The 19,334-nt window shown below is 40.8% G+C and overlaps 1 protein-coding gene across 1 annotated transcript; it reads left to right on the forward strand.

Moving 5' to 3' along the window:
* Nucleotides 1-3,934: 3,934 nt before the first annotated feature.
* nptx2a (neuronal pentraxin 2a) lies at nt 3,935-16,067 on the forward strand. Its single transcript, XM_034143220.1, has 5 exons — nt 3,935-4,384; nt 6,469-6,715; nt 12,118-12,362; nt 14,908-15,087; nt 15,652-16,067. The coding sequence occupies exons 1-5, from the start codon at nt 3,935-3,937 to the stop codon at nt 15,877-15,879; spliced, it is 1,350 nt and encodes a 449-aa protein (XP_033999111.1). The 3' UTR covers nt 15,880-16,067.
* Nucleotides 16,068-19,334: the final 3,267 nt, after the last annotated feature.

Genomic DNA, 19,334 nt, shown 5'->3' on the forward strand with positions numbered 1-19,334 from the left:
ACTTTTAATTCATGTTGTTCCTAGACGACAGCAATAACATATGAAACTAACTACAAAACAGTATATAAGGGAGTTAAACCTTTAAACATTTACAGCAGTAAAATGCGACACATTAATGCAGCTGTGATATCAATCCTTAAACATCATACCAAAGAGCAGTGTTTCTATTTCTTCCCTTTTGTTTGCACTGACATAAACTCTGATTGCCTGGAGAAAAGTGCAAAGTGTAACTCTGAAATGTATTCAATTAGATAGGAAACTCATTTTAGGATTAGAGTTCAATCCCTGCTGACTTCTTAACCCTCGCTGAAGGCGCTCAAAAAAGTAAAGTTACTTCACCCCAGCGCTCACCAGTTGCAACATGAAAGGGAAATAACTTTATCCCGTCAACTTTGAAGTGAATGTTGTCATCTCTGCTCAGTCTTCAGTACCCCGATTTCATCTCTGCCAGCTCCTTGCTCACCAAGGTGGGGGTGGGGATCAGGGAGGAGATAAGGTTGCCATGGTGATTGTCTGTCCCTTATCCCAGGGGGACCTGTCATATTGGAAACTGTCTCCTTTCGCATTGACTTCCCGGCCGTTCCCCGTCAGCCCTGCCTCTGTGTACCCACTGTACGCTGAGTGTGCATTAATGCCGGCTGACATTTAGCTGTTGGGCCGTGAAAGCCGATAGGAGGTGACGTCTGTGATGGGCAGCACAGTAACACTGCACATCATGCTAGGAGAGCATCCTACGTGAGCTATCAATGTCCAATCGCTTCACTTTTCTGGGAGATACCCTGAGGAAACAAACATTGATTAGGCGGTTTTTGGTAAAAACCGGCTTCTCTGTGCTTTATGACAGCCATGCTGAGCTCCATTCATAATCTGAAACAAGGCTTTGAAGTTTTTCATGTTCTACAATTCTTAGCAGGTATCTGACAGACGCCTGCTCCCTTGTCTTAGTTTGACAAAACATGAAGGGAGCTACAAACAAAACCAGCTGTGATGCTTCTCACTGTCTATCATTATAAAAGAAGCTAAAGGCTTCATCTCGCCACTGGCAAGCGTTTGCCTGCAAATTTCTAAATATAAGATCTGATAACATCGAATCATGTGACACATGCACGACAGATCCCTGCTGAGAATTTGGATGAAGAACGGTTTCTACGTTTTTTCTCACATATTGTTCTCCGTGTTTGAGGTATTTTGAAAAGGGATCCCATCCTGGAAGGCTTTGAAACCATATTCTTTCGAAGGTTTCGACGTGTTTCCACATAACAAATGTTGTTGGGGTAAGATTTGTGTCTGGAAGGATGGAATTTGAATATAAGGAAATGTTTGTCACATACTGAAGTTTTTACATGCAGTGCCATCCTCTTTGGATGGATATATTTGTCCCACTTGGCCTGCAACTGACACTTTGAGAAACTGAAACAGGCAGAACCATGAATTTGAGATGCCATATTTTTACTTCCTGTCACTGTAAAAATTGTTATCTAATGTTTATAAAATAACCTCCCACCAGCCAGATTAAAGCAAGGATTATCTGAGTACCATTTGGCCTAGGTCACAAGAATCATACTGGCCACAAATACACACAAATTGAGCCAAATTTAAACATGAACTAGATTTCCAGTAAAAGATTGCTGTCTTTATTATAAGCAATGAACTAATACAATTATGGGAAACCGTGCTTTCTCCTCCCTGGGTCCACGTCTGTGGAATCACAGAGGTCCGAGAACATACGGACCTCGGCATCACTCTCAGTTTTTAGGAAATGCCTCAAGACCCACCTGTTCCGCACCGCATTTTACTGACCATCCTTTATTTTATTTATTTATTTATTTTTTAAAAACCTTTTATGCTCTTAACCTTTGATTTTTATTTTGTATATTACCATATTTTATTCAATATGCTCCTTTAGATATCTTTTTATTTTATTATTTTCTCCTTATAGCTTTGTGAAGCACCTTGAGATGACGCTGTCTTTAAAGTGTGCTATATAAATCAAATGTTTTATAATTATTTCAGCGGCGTTGCCTAATCAGTTCAACAGAAAGAAAAGCTGTTATTGACTGGCTGTACATGCGCAGTTTAATAACTGAAAATGTAAAAATAATGGTAATGTCTTTAATAAGAGCTTCCTTGGCCAAGGACCTACTGCTGATTGTGTAATGTACACATAAAAGAAATGCATTAGTTCATAATCTTTTTCAGCGACTAACTTGATCTGACAGCATTCAGCTTGGCCTTGGTGCCGTTCTGCACCAACCGCCACATTTTCACAGCAAGTTAAATGTGTGTGAATGATAACTTTACTTTCACTACTTGAACCTGTTAAATAACCTGGCTTGAACTCACATTCTTACTATTTTAAAATCATCTCAAGAGTCAAGCGTAAGGTTTCACTAATGTCCCGAAGCATGCTGTGTAGAAAATGAAAGTCCTTATTATCATGCCCATGTCAGTGTGATGGGACAAAGAGAAAGGGCAACGGGGAGCTCAATTTAATACAAACCAAGCTATAAAAACTTCCCATTTGAACTGTGGATTTTAATTGGATTAACCAATCCTTTAAATTTGACCTCAGACCAATATGTGAGCCCTGTTTCAAGAAAAATAAAAATGGTTTCGAATGATTTATACTCTGAAGGGCATAGAGTGCAACAATGCCCTGCAGCATCTAGAAGTTAACTTATCAATCATTACTCAGGATATTATTTAGTTAAATCCAGCAGTGGAAGAAGAAGTCCTGCACTCAAAATCTTACTTAAGTTAAAGTACAGAAGTATTGGCTTTAAAATATACTTTAAGAACCAAAAGTAAAGGGACTCGTTAATGGCTGCTTTCAGATTCATATTACATTTCTGGATTATGATAATTTGCATTAGTGTGTCTATCATAGGTGGAGGTGGAGCTAATTACTTTGTGTACTTCTGCTTGATATCTTTATATAATTATATGTATATTTATTTGTTAAATTATTTTTGTTTCAGCAAATAATCTGAATCTGTGAGGTAATAAGTAACTTTAGTTGTTAAATAATTGTACAGTGGAGTAAAAAGTACAACATTATCTTTCGTATTGCAGTGGAGTAGAGGTTTAAAACAATGACAACACTCCGGTAAAGTACAAATACCTAAAATGTACTTAAGTAAATGTACTTTATTAAATTCCAGCACTGGTTACATCAGGTTGTTACATTCCCATCAGAAACATGTACAGTGTTTAAGAGACTGCAATCGAAAAAAGAGGCAACAACTGTACATCACTTTTGGAGAATAAGTCTTGTTTCTTTTTGACATCTTTAAGCTTCAGCACTTTTGAACCGGTCATAAAGAGTCAATGAGTCCGGCCCTTAGCGTGACTTGTATCCGCCGGGCTTCAGTGATGACGTACCTGCAGCTGAGTAACCGGAGCGCACAGATGATGAGCGGAAGCGCCAGTGCGCACCTCCCCATAATAATCTGGTTGAGCAGCGTCGCTGTCTTTTCAGCACCACTCACTGACAACCCAACCAACCGGAGAGGCAAGGCAAGACAGGCTAAACTCACTTCTCTGCAATCTTCTGTGGATTTTTTCTTCTTTTTTTTTTAGCAAGATATCAAATCAATACAACTTTTTTCAAGAAGCTGTCAAATCCTGATACCCGAGTTTCCACCTGCTGAAAGTAAGAATTCAGATTGTTTGGGGTATATTTTTAAAGCAGAAGCGACCATGTGGTTAGTGGATGTATGATTTTATGATCTTTCACTGCGGATTTAGATTTTTTTTCCTTGGTTTCATTATAAACTGGGATTTAATATCGCACTTTGGAAGGTTAGAAAAAGGTCCGTAGCCACTTAAGTTATAGTTTTGAAAGAAGTGTATTATTTAACCGGAGACTTCAACGTAATTGAAATTAAGGAGCCTTGTTTTCATTTAATACGTGGAATTTGCCTTTCTAGTCGGAATGCTGACTTTCGTAGTTGGACTGTTGTACCTGGTCAGCGGACGCACGGTGCGGAGCCAGGGTGCTACAGGTAGCCGCTTCGTTTGCAACGCCATTCCCCCGGGCGCGGAGCCGGGCTGCGGGTATGATCCCTCTGGGAACCGCGTGCAGAGCAGCAGCCCGGCGGAGGACGAGCTGCGGAACACGATCATCGTGCTCCGGGAGACCATCCTACAGCAGAAGGAGACCCTCGTGATCCAGCAAGGGACCATCAAGGAGCTCAACTCCAAGCTGGCGCGCTGCGAGGCGGCAGCCGACGAGTCTCCGCCCGGCAGGTCCCGGGGTCAGGGCTCCAGGCGGAAGGAGTACGGCAAGAACACGATGGGGGACCTGCCCCGGGACCCCGGTGAGAGCATAGACCAACTGGGCAAGACCATGCAGAGTCTGAAGGGTCGGCTGGAGAACTTGGAGGTAAGATGGCACAGACATCCATGCGTAAACGCGCCAGTTTGTTCAGTTTCCCCCGAAACGAACATCATTATCAATTGAATGAATGCCCAACAAAGATGACTGCAGTATATCAGAAATGTAATATATGTCAGCCCTTCCACGGTGCCTTATTGATAAAACACTACACGTCTCAGAATACTCTGCACTGCAGGACGACTTCCAGGGGCATAGAGAGATCAAAGGGTCACGTAATACGCATGTAACACAAATGCGTTTTTTATCATTGGAACATCATACTAATTGCAAGACCCACTGCAAAATATGAATCAATATGATATGAGCAACAAACAAATCGTGTCAAAGGTGTAATCATGCATGTGGTGCAGGGATTTTCAACGCAACCTTGAATAATTGATGACCACTGTGTGTGTGCTACATAATGTTTTATTTGCAGTCATATGTCTAATTATTCATACAGCTGTTGTAATGTATTCCTGCTGATTTCACCTGCATCCAATACTTAGTGGTTTAGTCCTTCATATATGCCTGAGAGCTTTATATCCATTATGTTTTGTATTCATTAAGACCTCACTTGTGCTGAATTCATTCATTCCACAAGGCTCAGAGATCACAAACGATATTGAGGTCACCTATTGAAGTGCTTCACATACAGCAGAAGGTTTGTGTAAGCCATGGCTTTATCTCTTATGTCATATTAACAGCATAGTGAATTTCTCATTATCTAACACAATGCTATTTATTTAAATTCAAGGTGATGTCTATATACAATATGCTGCATTGCCGATCCATCTATCTCTTATCCCCCCTATCCCTTTCTCCTTGATTGGAAGCCTTAATGCTCGGATCAAATCAAGGATATACTGCAACTGTGAGGATACATAATGTTGCATTTTAATCGCATATCTATTGATCTGCATCTGCTTAACATAATGGTTATTGCAAGGCTGGTGTTGCTGAAAGCATATGGCTCCCTGGAGCAATACCTCTCTCTCCAATCAAAGCCATCTACATATTTCAACAATTGCATTCAGTCCATGCTTGCTTCAGCCCTCGGCACCAGATTTCCAGGGTTTAACTCATTTGAGCTATTCAGATAGTTCCATTATGTCCGGAAATATCAATCAAACTTTGTAAATGGGTTAAAACGTGTGTACAATCCCTGGCAGCTGGGTGACATCAAATCAAGCATCAGAAACGATCATCTTGATAGTTTTTTGCTGCATGTTAATAGCTCTTCTCATAATCGTGGGCCGTAGACTCCCTTTTTTTTTAATAACCTACTGCGAACACGCCTGGTGTGAACTCTAGGTGACGTCACACATAGCGCCTACCTTTTAATACCCGGCTCAGAGATGGGTGTTTGGCAGGTCACCAATCAAAGTCCGCTGTTGGGACACACAGTCTTCATTTTGATATGACTTTATTCAAAACAATAGTAATGAAATGATATCTGGTAAATAAAATCTATTGCAAATCTAAATCCCTTTGGAGACTGAATGCTTGTTGGAGGGCACGAGATTAACTGGATTAACTGTCTGTGTCATTGTTCACACACTATCTGTCTATATGTCTATATGTCTATCTGTCTGTCTATCTATCTATCTATCTATCTATCTATCTATCTATCTATCTATCTATCTATCTATCTATCTATCTATCTATCTATCTATCTATCTATCTATCTATCTATCTGTCTGTCTGTCTGTCTGTCTGTCTGTCTGTCTGTCTGTCTGTCTGTCTGTCTGTCTGTCTGTCTGTCTGTCTGTCTGTCTGTCTATCTATCTATCTATCTATCTATCTATCTATCTATCTATCTATCTATCTGTCTGTCTATCTATCTATCTATCTATCTATCTATCTATCTATCTATCTATCTATCTATCTATCTATCTATCTATCTATCTATCTATCTATCTATCTATCTATCTATCTATCTATCTATCTATCTATCTATCTATCTATCTATCTATCTATCTATCTATCTATCTATCTATCTATCTATCTATCTATCTATCTATATGCCATATATCCATCCTTCATTTCTCCTGTCTGCTGTTGTGTCCTTCATTCCTTCGCACTCCCAGCAGCAGAGTTTGCGTCTTCCCAGCACTAATGTGTCAGCTGGAAGTGTCTCTGCCCTGACTCCGCTGCCACTGGAGCTGCGGGAGTTGCTTCGGCAGCGGCTGGGGGCGCTGGAGACCCAGCTCCTCCGGAAGGTGGCCGATCTGGAGGAGGAGAAGAGCCAGCTCTACAATGAAACAGCGGCCCACCGCCAACGCACCGAGAGCGCTCTCAATTCCCTCATGGAGAGGATCACCGAGCTGGAGAAAAGTAAGTAGTACAATGGGTGCTGCAAGTTGTTGGCCAGATTTCCTTTTTTTTTGTCTGCCAGATTTAGCACTAATTAGTCAATCGCTTTGCACATTTCTGATGATGCTAGTGAAAACCTCACAACACAAGTTTTTTTTTCTCAGAGCCATTCTCGGAGCAGCTTCTAGTCTTGAAAAATAAGGCTTGGAAAGCAACACTGAATGGTTAATTAGGTTTAGAAATATTGGAGACATGTCCACACTCCAGGGTATCACTTTGATGGTAGATGTCAGAAGAACACAAACCATCTATGCCAAAAGGAAAATTATTTAAAAAGATACATCAATCAATGGACATTTCCTGTAAGCCCATGTCCCGTGAGACTCAGTCCATTCATTCAGTGGCAGTTTGAGGATACAAGTGTTAACCAGATTTAATCACAAATTTAAAGGAGGTGAGCACAATAGCCCCACAGCAAACCCACCTGTAGAACATAATGACTCAATACAATAACGCTGCAATAAAAACCTTTGTGAGCCGTATTAACTTCAATTTACGTCAAAACGGTGCCAGAGAAGTGTTGATTCATTTCTACTGTTAGGTTGTGGCTTTGTGGTGGTGTTTTCTTGTTTTTGCTAGAAATGTGAGACATTTTCCCCTGAAGTTTGCCGCACAATGAAGTACATACTCTGGTTGTCTACCTAGACTTAATTGGAATGTAAAAATTAGCTCGAGACCATTTAAAGGGGACCTATCATGCAAAATGCACTTTTGTACGTCTTTTATACATGAATATGTGTCCCCGGTGTTCCAGGGAACTCACCAAGTGTCAGAAAACACAACCCTCTCTATTTTCCTCCATACCCAAATCTCTAAAAAAGGGGCTGAAACGGATCTGATACAGACTGATCCAGATTTGAACACTGTCCTGACGTCAGGACGGTGGCGCTACGGCTATTGGGCCAACTCTCCACCTATCAGGGGAATGTGGGGTTGGGCCACGGCCGGCCATTGCCGCTCGAAAGCGCTGGAGACGCTGTAGTACATATGCCAGGCCTGTAAGTGGCGCTGTAGTCTGCCACAAAAGCAGCGAAGAAGACTTCCCGCGCATGGTTACCATGGTTACCCTTCTGTTTATTCTCCGCTGTGGCTTTTTTTCTCCCTCCCCGAGGCAAGCGTTTGCTCCCGCTGCTTTAATTAAATGCAATCCCTCCCTGTCGAGGCAAGCACTGTAATTCTCTCCGGTTAGTCCACCAGCAGATGACAAACACCCACCTCTCCGCCTCTTCCAAGGAACGAGGGGACCGTGCGGCAGAGTTTCAGTTTCAGTTTCTTTCACAGGTCAAGATGTCCGTTAAAGTTGAAATCTTCCGGACAAAATTAGAAAAGTGCCGGTCAAAGGTCTTCTTTGTTATTTATTGAGCTTTAAAACAAATGAATAACGACTCTATATAATAAAACACGGAGGACGGAGATCTATTTTTCTCCCCCTCTTCTGACTTGATCAGAGCACGCTATCCTCTTCTGCGGGGGGGCGTGGTCCGCTGCAGCTCACAGAATCAGCCCCCTGCAAAAACAGGGCTGGAGAACAGCAAATAGCGAAATGAGGCATGGCTAAAATCTGTTTGGTATTTTGAAAACAGAAACGTATAAATATACCTTATATAGGTATGGCCCTACAATATATCATTTAAATATAGCATGATAGGTCCACTTTAAGCTTCGGATGTGAGCTTCCGGCGGTTAGTTGACAAACATTAGATTCAGCCACGTATAGAAATGTATGCAAAAAGAAATCCACAGTCCGAGATGGCAATCCTGTGCAATGTGTATTACGTGCCCTAAAGCAACAAACACTGCTGGGGCCATACAATGTAAGACCTAGTCTACACGTACATTGTTTTCTTTTCATGCGATTTGGCCTTTCGTCCACACCCACACAGTGTTTTAGGTCTCTGAAAATGTACCTTTTGTAAAACTCCTTACAGGGTGAAGATTGTGTTGTCATGTAGACAGAAAAGTAAAGTGTCTGTCCTCTAATGACATTGGACCTCTTACATGTTTATATGTATAAGTACAGTGATGCACTATATCATGAACAGATGCATCAGAATGAGGTCACTGCTGCTATATTATCCAACACCACCATGACACAAATCCAACAGTCAATGTTTTTGTGTGTGGCTCAACCTTTCCAACTGGCCTTGACAACGTGGAGCCCTGTTGTCCAGCAGTCAATGGACTCAGTATACCAGCCCTTTGGAAAGAAAATCCATATATTATTCCAAGTTAAAAAAAGCTGTAGTCCAACTGAGAGTAATGATAACAGACCACTGGTGCTGACTTTGATTTTTAAGAAATGCTTTGAACATGTTTTGGTGTCTGTGAAGCAGAGGTCAATGTACTGGATCTATCACAGAATATGCTATCAACATTTGACTATATAGCACTTGGAAGGTTCAGCGGCCTACACAAACCTTTTATTTGTTGAACTTCACTCTGCTTGTACTATAATATGCTTCAGCCTCCACTGCTAATCCTTAACTGCAACAGATGTGTGTCCATCCTCAAATGATTAAATGGTACTTTTCCATTTTGACCAATCAAATGCAGCAGCATGTCAGGGTCAGCGACACTTTTAAGAAACCAGGTCAGTGAGCACAGGTGGCCCGCAGTGTTGTGTCAGCTAAGCCATGTTTTCTCTAACTTTATACAGGAAAGATGTACAACTGCAACCCAAGAACCACATTTTAAATAAATCAGATAAAACTGCTATCTTCAGCCTATAGCACACGGATTTAAATCCTAGCCTATTGTACTGACAAATAAAGTTTTGTACAATGGTCTGAGGCTATCCATCTCATTTGTAATGTGAGAAAAACTGAGGAGTTCATAAGTCGGTTGGGGTCAGGTCCGCTCTGGAAGTATCTTGGCGTTCACTTGCACAATGTAGCTGGAAGGACTGTGTTGAAAGTTTGTGTCCTTATTTTAATCAGAGATTATGATTCTTACACAGAGTCAGGGTGTATGTGGTGGATCAGAGGATTGTTCTTATTCTACCAGGCTGTATCAAGGGCATTTCAGATATGGATTGTCAGCGTTGTATGTTCATGTTGTAGAAATATAAGCCAGTCCCTTCAGTCAATATATGAGCAGTCTGTTCTCAGGCAAGCACAGAAAGTAATATAGGATCAATCCCAAAGTCTCCTTGCCGAGTATGAGCTTATATCCTCTTGTAGACGATATAGAGTACCCCAATGTAAACTAAACCATATTACTAAACTCATCTGGGCCTACTACCATAAGACATTTAAATAATGTAGGGTTTTGCAATAACCTAATGGTAGGATGTGTGGGGTGGTGTAATTTGTAGCCTAATGTTTTCACTGGTTTTCTTATTTGTGCAATATGTTTACTTCTTATCATACTGTAACGAAAGTTTATGTAAGGTTACGTAACATATCGTAAAGTAGCATAATTTAATTAAATGTAATGTAACGTATTGTACCATATAGTATAGTAACGCATTACATGGCACGGTATCGCGCCATAACGTACTGTATCGTATCGTAACATAACGTATCGTATCATAACGTAAGGTAACGTAACGTATAGTATCTTATCGTCCCTCCTAAATTAGAGTCCAGAACCCCATGATTCAGAGAAGTTTGTAGAAGAAAGGTTCAACTCAGAGGTAGTGACAGCCTTTTTATTAAACAATTGTTTTTGTTTATAATATATATTTTATGTCTCTTTTTTGTGGGTGACATACCCTGCGTCTGACATGAGCCCATATTGCAAACCTTTAATTCAGTGTTAGCTAAGCCTCAAGTATTCTGCTCAACCCGGACCAAACTGAAGTTCAATAGAACTGAAATATGCAACATGTCTCCATTGTGCGAACCCCCTGAACATTAATACGTGCGTTGGGTTTTTTATAACTCCCCATCTCCTGTTTTTTCATCCTTTCTCTTAACATTTTCAGAAAGGTCTGTCTGTCTATCTATTTTTTTTATCACAAATGATCATCCATGTTTATTCCAGTTATTTTTCATTAATTTTTTTCAGGGACTTTTTGAACATTAGAACTCTTTTAATCTTTCTTATACTGTCCAACAGCTGCAGATTTATAAGCTGTGATGCATTTGGCCACAGCTGACCAAGTATATAACCAAACTAAGGCACACACATGGAAGTCTGTATAGTAATAATATAAGGTTTTGTATTTTTAGCTTGCTAGCAGTCGGCTGGGCTCCTGGGATGGCAAAGTCTATCTGTCTATCCAACCTATCAGTCATCTACCATTTCAGTCCAGACAGAAGTATCTTCACAACTTTTGAAAGGATTGCTGTGACATTAGCCACAGATCTTCAGTCCCTAGAGGATTTATCCTGATAACTTTGGTGATCTCTTGTCTTTTCTGTAATACCACCATGACGTTGACTTTTTTAAATTGAAATATCTCTACTGTTGTCTGGATCAACAAGAAATGCAGTACAGACGTCCTTAGAGGAGGAACTATTATTACTTTTATACTCTAATCTTTCCTCTGGTGTTATCATCAGGTGTAGATTCTCATCTGTTTATTACTTTGGTTTATAACTAAATACCTGCAAAACTAAGACATTCCCATCATCCTCAGCTGCACTTTGTGTTTACGGCTCATTTCTAAATGTTAGCATGCTAATGTTAGCATGCTAAGATGGTAAACATGGTAGACCATTGTTTCATTTGCACCATTGGTTTTCTGGCCAGTTGGTAGAATTTCCTACATATACTATCCCACAGCAACAAAAAAAAACACCTGTTTTCTTTTCATGTTGTAAGCAGCTCTCCAACGTTTTTACTTTGATATGTTCTTTGCTAGCTGCCAATATGCTTCCTACATGTGATCCTCTTCCACATCATTGATTTATTTGATCTCCCAATGGGTTTATTTCCAAGAAAATATATGAACTACATGTGAACTTCTAGGCGTAGGCTTTAATCAGAAATGCTTATACATGCAACATCAATATATTACTCCAGTTTTTCATGTAAATACTTCAAAATACATGAAAAAGGTCAAATTACTAATCAATATTTCTGACATCTAAAGCAAAGTTACATTTGCAAAGTTTCTGTTATGTTAATTTTAATGTTTATCAACATAAATGCTGTTCTTTTGCCATAATAATAAGTATTACCTCCAAAAAACCACTAAAGCACTATAGTTGGGAACCAAAAGCTTAAATCTTCTCTTTGTTGAATTACATTTTAATATCACCAATGCCGCTTGACTGTAGCTGAAGTTACACCTTTAAACCAGGTCAACTGTCACTATCCATAGACACTTCCTGTGACATTCTTAGCATGATTATCAGAAAAGTATTTTTTAGATTGATCAGGTCATAAACTAATATGCCATCCTTGTCCATCAACAGGTAATAATGCCTTCAAGTCACCTGAGGATTTTAAGGTGTCCCTCCCTCTTCGCACAAACTACCTGTATGGACGCATTAAGAAGAGCCTCCCGGAGATGTACGCCTTCACCGTGTGCATGTGGCTCAAGTCCAGCGCCAGCCCCGGCATAGGAACCCCGTTCTCCTACGGCGTGCCAGGCCAGGCCAACGAGATCGTCCTCATCGAGTGGGGGAACAACCCCATCGAGCTACTGGTTAATGATAAGGTAGGTCCCCAGCAAGAAACTGGTGAACAGTGTTCTTTAATTATTTGTTGACAGAGGATAGCAACGCTCACTCTGCCCTGATTCTCTGAAGAGGGAAGATGTATTCAGCAGCTCAGAATCATTCATTACTCGCCTGGCAGCACTGCTTGCTCTAATGATGGTAGTAAAAGTAGATCAGCGGCGGTGCTAATTAAATGCAAAGAACACATGAATATGCTCACGTTGCTCTGCTCTGTGGTGCAAAACAAACGGACTGTATGTACATTTGAGAACAACCATGATACAGCTGCGGGGAGATTAACTGACCATCTCTGAATATTTAATTTTGCACCTTATAAACATTTTATATCATTGACCCACATTCCACACCAAGAATAACAGCGATTTATTAAAGGAATTGGGCTGCCATGAGGGCTGATAGTTATATTCTGTAAAACTTCACTCAATTTAAGGGATTTTAATTAGATCAACAGAAGTGTGAGAATCATACATGAATATTTGATGGCGTTTAGCCTTAAAAAGAAAATCATTGTAACTGTTATGTTAATCCTGTAATAATAGATTTTCCTGCTGGAACGGTTGCTTTTGGAGCAGTGTTTTTTTCACCCAACTGTCTTGTTTTCGTTGGGCGTTATTGGCACAGGCAGGTCTTCTCACAGCTTTCCCTTCACCATGCATTATACATGTGTTCATGTCAGACAGATGAGAGAAGGATGGTGGGAGAATAAGAGTGGGAAAGAGGGTAGGAGATAGAAAATCTGCAGAGCATTGAAGGCGACACTGCTGAGGAGAGAGCTGGGGAAAGAGTGAGAGATGAGAAGATGCCAGGAAAAAGGAAAGTATAATGCACAAAGAGAGCAAGATGTAGAAGACAATAGTGAATATGATTACCGTATGTCTAGAAGCACATCCATGTGTTAAACTTGTTCACAGAGATTACAGGGTCCACTGGGACACATTGGTTATTCCGTTCATTCAGCTGCAGAGCGAAGCAGGAAGCTGCATCGATAGGATTAAAAAAAGTGCAGCGTTGTTTGAATTTAGTATTTTCTGGGTGCTCATGGAGAGTGGGAGTCTTTATTATTATAAAGTAACATCTTCATCAGGAGTGTCATTGTTCAGGAATACTGTCGATTTCTCATGCTTTAGCTAAGTGGAGCGTGCTTAAGGCTTCTTCATTTTCCAATTCGATGTGCCTGCCAGGAGCTTAATCTGTAATGGATTCAACTAGTCTTGTACGACATTAAAACCAAATGATCTTGGCAAGTGTGCACGAGTAATCATCTGATGCTTATAAATCTCTTATCTGCAGGATGGTTTTAAAAATGTCAGTAAAACCTCAAGCAATTCTTTACAGGTTTTCGTGGGTTATTCCAAAATATTCCAAATACCTTTCAAACTTCTCATAGTCAACGTGATCTCTTTTTTAACTCAACTTTTACACTCTTGGTTTGTAGAAGATACGGATAACCTTCTAAAAACATTTGAGACTTCTCTGCAGAAGCTTATCTATAGCCTTGTGGAGCTGAAGAATAGACTGTCCTTTGAACCAAAAGTAAAATACACCATGGCCTTTCTCACAGTAGACATTTTGACATTTTCCCCTCAGGAGAAACACACATACTAACACTTGCATTTATATCAGGTATCAGTTCCAGGGCTCTGGTGTTATTCGTGTTTGCACACAGAACAGAAATACACTTGTGCTTTTTCCTGCCATGACTAGTAAAGAAGTCTCATTCTAATAAAAAAAAAGCCCTGTAGGTGAAATAAAAAATCCTAAAATGAAACAGTAACATGTCTCTTTCTGAAAATGTGGTAATTAAATGAAGATGAGTGAGTCATTCATTCATGGTGTGTTACTTTTAAGCTCTTTGTGTACAAAGCATCAAAGCTGTCATATTTAAGGTGCTGCAAAATATTCAACGACTTTGTTTTCATTTTAAAATCAAAAATCTTTATGACAACATCAGAGGTGCTCAGACTATTCATACGCTGACAGACTCTATAATAATACTGTGTGTTCCCTGTAGTCCTTGTGGTGTTAAAGTACCACCTGGCATCCTTAATCAGGTAATTTGATTGAAAGTGAATATAATTGTATTTTTCAGTGTCTCTTCCCATCCTCTCAGGTTTATATGTGTCTGAGTGTGTAGTAATTTTGTAGGCTCATAAAAAGATGTCTAATGAGTTACACACTCACAATCTCATGTGTTGAGTTGTATCCTCTGAGGACTATGATGTCATTGGTTGGTAAAACAACCAGTTGTTTTTTCTTTGATCTGTGAACAAAGCGCAAAAGCATAAGAGGACACGGTTTTGCTGTTAGCTACCCGACTGCTTTGAAGGGTGCTCTATCCCTTGATGTCACCTGGGTAATCTAAATGTTCTATGTCGCCCGACTCATCTGGAGAATTCTCTGCACTGGGCTCTCTCTTTGAAGCCCTTAGCCTCCTAATTGGTGTCCTTGTTTCCAACGTGCTGCAATTAATCTCAAATCTCTCTTGCCTCTTCTCATGCCCCTTCACCCTAAACTCCTGTCCAGGTGGCCCAGCTCCCTCTGTCTGTGAGCGACGGCCGCTGGCACCACATCTGCATCACCTGGACGACCAGAGATGGATTCTGGGAGGCTTATCAGGACGGCGAGCGTCTAGGCACTGGGGACAACCTGGCCCCCTGGCACCCAATTAAACCTGGGGGGGTGATCATCCTGGGCCAGGAGCAGGTGAGAGCAGTAGAGAAGCTTAGGTTGAAAAGAACTGGTGTGTGCACATGCATGGGTGTGTGTGTATCGGTGTGTGTGTTTTCCTTGCGTCATTAAGATCCCTGGGTGTATTCTCCCCTGAGTTAAGAGCCGGAGGCGCAGCGCAGGGAGCCGGGGAGAGAAAGCAGGGAGGCTCTTCTCACGCTATCGTGCCACTTTCAGTATTACCTCATTCATCTTTCTCTAAACTGCACCTTTAAGCCCTTGGGAGCTGCGCTAGCGGATTATATTAGCGGTTAGCTCCATGACAGGATGTATGTACTTAAGAAATGTACATTGATGTATGAGTCATATCCTCAGAGAGCCATTGTTTGTAAGTGTCATCCACGCAAGGTTAGATAGCTGCATGTTGCACAGCAGTGGAGATGCACTTAGATGTTTTACAGTGGCGGTCCGCCAGAAATACTCAGAGTTGTTTGGCAGTTTGACGGAAATCAAACAGAATTGATTCATTTTAATTCAAGTCTGTTTACATTTCCCTCAGAAGTTAACTGACAAACTTTCATCTCCTGTTTCTCCATGAAGGACATAGTTGGAGGCCGTTTTGACGCCACCCAGGCCTTTGTGGGCGAGCTGAGCCAGTTCAACATGTGGGACCGAGTTCTGCGGCCCATGGACATCGTGGGTCTGGCCAACTGCTCTGCGTACATGCCGGGCAACGTGGTTCCCTGGGTTGATGCTAATGTGGAAGTGTTTGGTGGTGGGAGTAAAGCTGCTCTGGAAATCTGTGAAGACCGTGCTTCTGATTCCTAGAGGATCGGATGTAAGGGAAATTAGCATCGCCGCTGGGATTGAAAAAAGCTAAGTATTCTGACTGTTTGTTCTTTCAGTCAAATCCCAAAGAGAAGGGCACCAGTGCAACATTTTTACAAAGTTTTATCGTGCGACTGCACACTTTCAAAGACCTTTGGGACCCACCTGTTGAAGTGTCCATTCAATTTGAACCCTGGGGACATTACAGGAGACTTCAAATTATTTTTGCTCATCTGAAGAAGACATGCTGTTGCATCAGTCTACTGTAATGATATGACCTACTGTCATTCTCTGCTTTCTCTTCAGTAGCTCAGCTTTTATTTGAAAACAGCTCTTTTTGGTTGCATTCCTTATACTGACAATGCTGCACTGTGTTTGTGGTGAATGTGAGCTCAGGCTTTGATGTGCTGTGGAACACTATTCCTGAGTACTACACGCTGTGAGCTTCCTGGCTGTTTGATGAGGCACCAGAACCAGAAAGCGTAGTGAAATGAGATGGATACTCCAGAGTTCAAAGTGGACAAGACCAACTCGCTGATGATTACTTTGAACCATGGCAGAATGTCTAAATATTATGCATGAGCCCCGGCAGTGAAAATAAGTCAGTGAAGGAGTGACAGTGCATGCTTTCTGTCAATACACAGTGTGTGTATGGTGCGTCCAAACAAGCCAATGCACCGCGCTGATAGCATTACGTAAGTGTGTGTGTGTGTGTGTGTGTGTGTGTGTGTGTGTGTGTGTGTGTGTGTGTGTGTGTGTGTGTGTGTGTGTGTGTGTGTGTGTGTGTGTGTGTGTGTGTGTGTGTGTGTGTGTGTGGTGTGTGTGTGTGTGTGTGTGTGTGTGTGTGTGTGTGTGTGTGTGTGTGTGTGTATGTCCATGTGCGTATGGCTTGTCTTGCGTGTAAAAAGACCAGAGATTATGAGGGAGGGAGGACATTTTCATTCTTGTAAATCTATGCTTAATACCTCTCTGCCCCTTGAGCAGCTGCCATATCCCAAACAGCTTTATGGGCTGGCTCTGCTCAGGTTAATAGCGATGTCGGACAGCTGCCCGGGACTGGCGTATCGACAGAGCTGTGGAAGCCTGCAGAGGCCAGCGAGGGCAGGGGCTTGACCTTCAAGGACAATCCTTAATTCCTCATCTGGGTAGTAATGATCTGTGCTGTATATGTATGACGGTGAGCAGCTACTGGTCTGCTGGTGTTCCTCAAAGCTAAGTGCGTCATAATCAAAAAAATCTACACATAAAGAAAACGTCGAAAAAGAGCAGCACTGGGGCATTATAAATGTCTTAATTGCCTCTCACTGAACAAAAAGACTAGTTTTAATGACATTTATTTTTAAAGAATGTAAGAAATTAATGGATTTTAGCACCGCTTAGTGGATAAAATTGATGCTTTTTATGTTAATCCTTAATGTTGTGGTTGACATTTGTTTCAATGCTGTTTGTCACTAAATTATTGATATCAATGGCGGTGCTGGAGCCCCAAAAGGAAAAGTTTAAAAGAGGCAACAAAAACATAAACTTTGGTTTCAACTCCAGAGTTTCTTTTTTTCCTCACTTAGTTAATAATAGTGCAAAAGCCATGCAACAGCCTCTATCCACGTTAGAAAAAATGCAGTTGAATATAGATTAGAAAAATATGATGCAGATATGATGCAGTCAGTAACTGGACAGCGCAGAATGTTATAAAAGTGAGGTTCACTTGTTGGATGTGTCACCAACACGTTGTGATTGTTCCTCTTTTGAGTGTCTTTGTTAACAATGTTTCAATGTCAAATTCGAGATGTCTTTCCTGTAGAAAGTGTATTTTTCTTGCTTTTTCTGCTCATGATTTTTGTCCATTAGCAGCACATTATGTAAAAAAATGAAGAAGTCATTATAGAAATTCTCTGTTTATATGGTGAATGGCCTTTTTGTGAGAACCGTATGTGCTTTTCGCTTGTGGACAATTCTAACTTTTTTTGTCAGGTCAGTGGCAGCGCAGATAATGAAGACACACAACCAAAAGAAAAATGTGTCTGCTATCATTGATTCAAAGTCACCTTCGTGTGCAATTACCTTTTATGTTTTGCAACTTTCTGACATGTGGTCGAATGTCCTTTTGCACCCAATAAAAGAGTGAACAAATTTCAGAAGTGTGGCAATTAAAGCATCGAATTAATAACGTGACAGAATAGCTGAACAGCTGTTTAACCAGTTGAAGCATATTTGATTAAAACATCATCGCACTGCATTAGTGATGAAGTCAGAGAAGAGTGTGACCCTGCCAAGGTCATTCATCATTAATGTTCCTTAATAAGGAAACTTTTAACTTTGATGGAGAGAATTAATAAACCTCACTATTTCTGATATTTCTTGTCTTCTCACAGAGATGTGTTTGTCTGGTTTTTGTAGACATATCATTGTTAGAACTAGTCATAATACACATGCAGGTACACGTCCTCTCATCTGGGCAATGTGATGTTGTTAGCAGCAGAGAAATCCTCTGCACTGGCAGCCGTCCAGGTGGAAATGAAAAAATGTGTCCGTGGGGATTATAGGAGCTGCTTCAATGTAGGACACTGTGAGCCTTTTTCATTTCCCACAATGCTTTGTGTTAATGCTACGCCATTGCATTGGTTGTGACGCACCAGGGGTCCCTATTTTTTTAATAGAACAACAATCTGAGGCCTCTGATTTACAACAATGTGAAATATCTATGTGATTTCTTTCATTTAGCATATCTGTACTTTTAATTTTAATTGTGTTCACTGCACATCCCAATGTTCTCACATGTTAAGTACAAATGAATTATTAAAGAAAACATTTCAACTTGCGTTTGAATAAATGATAGATACATTTATTTGTGTAACAATGTTTTAGATTCGTCTCAGAAGGCTGAATAACAAAAGACTACTGCAGATATAAAACCAGTGGGTAACACAGTATGCTGCTACTCTCAGATATTTTCTTTTAAAAAGTAGAAAGAAGAAAGGGATAAAATTATACATGTGAAGAATATTTTATTTTCGTTTCTGCTACAACTAGCCAGCTCTTATAAACACGGATCTTCCATTACTGCTGTTGCTAAGTTGGTGAAAGGTATGGAGCTTCACAAAAGCCTGTGCTTGAGTCGTGATCCTATTCATCCATCATATTGTGAATGCAGGAGCAGAAGCCTGTGTGTTAGAGGAAGATGATGATGTGTGTCCGCTTGTGACACCTTACAAAAAAACCTGTACAGGGGTTTTACAACAAACTGATTGTTGCTGTCAGATCACACATCCTGCTTTAATTTCAGCCATTCTCCCCCAGGTGTGTTGCATACGTGACAAATTATCTATCAGAAGGTGTTGCACGGAACTAATGAAACCTAACTGAGATGGGAATTGAACTGGAAAGCATCATCTTTGAGTTTTACAGATATCATCTGTCTCTTTGACAGTGGTATGATTCAGCAGGATAGACATCGT

This window comes from Trematomus bernacchii, unplaced genomic scaffold (genome assembly GCF_902827165.1).
Source record: "Trematomus bernacchii unplaced genomic scaffold, fTreBer1.1, whole genome shotgun sequence".
Taxonomy (NCBI): domain Eukaryota; kingdom Metazoa; phylum Chordata; class Actinopteri; order Perciformes; family Nototheniidae; genus Trematomus; species Trematomus bernacchii.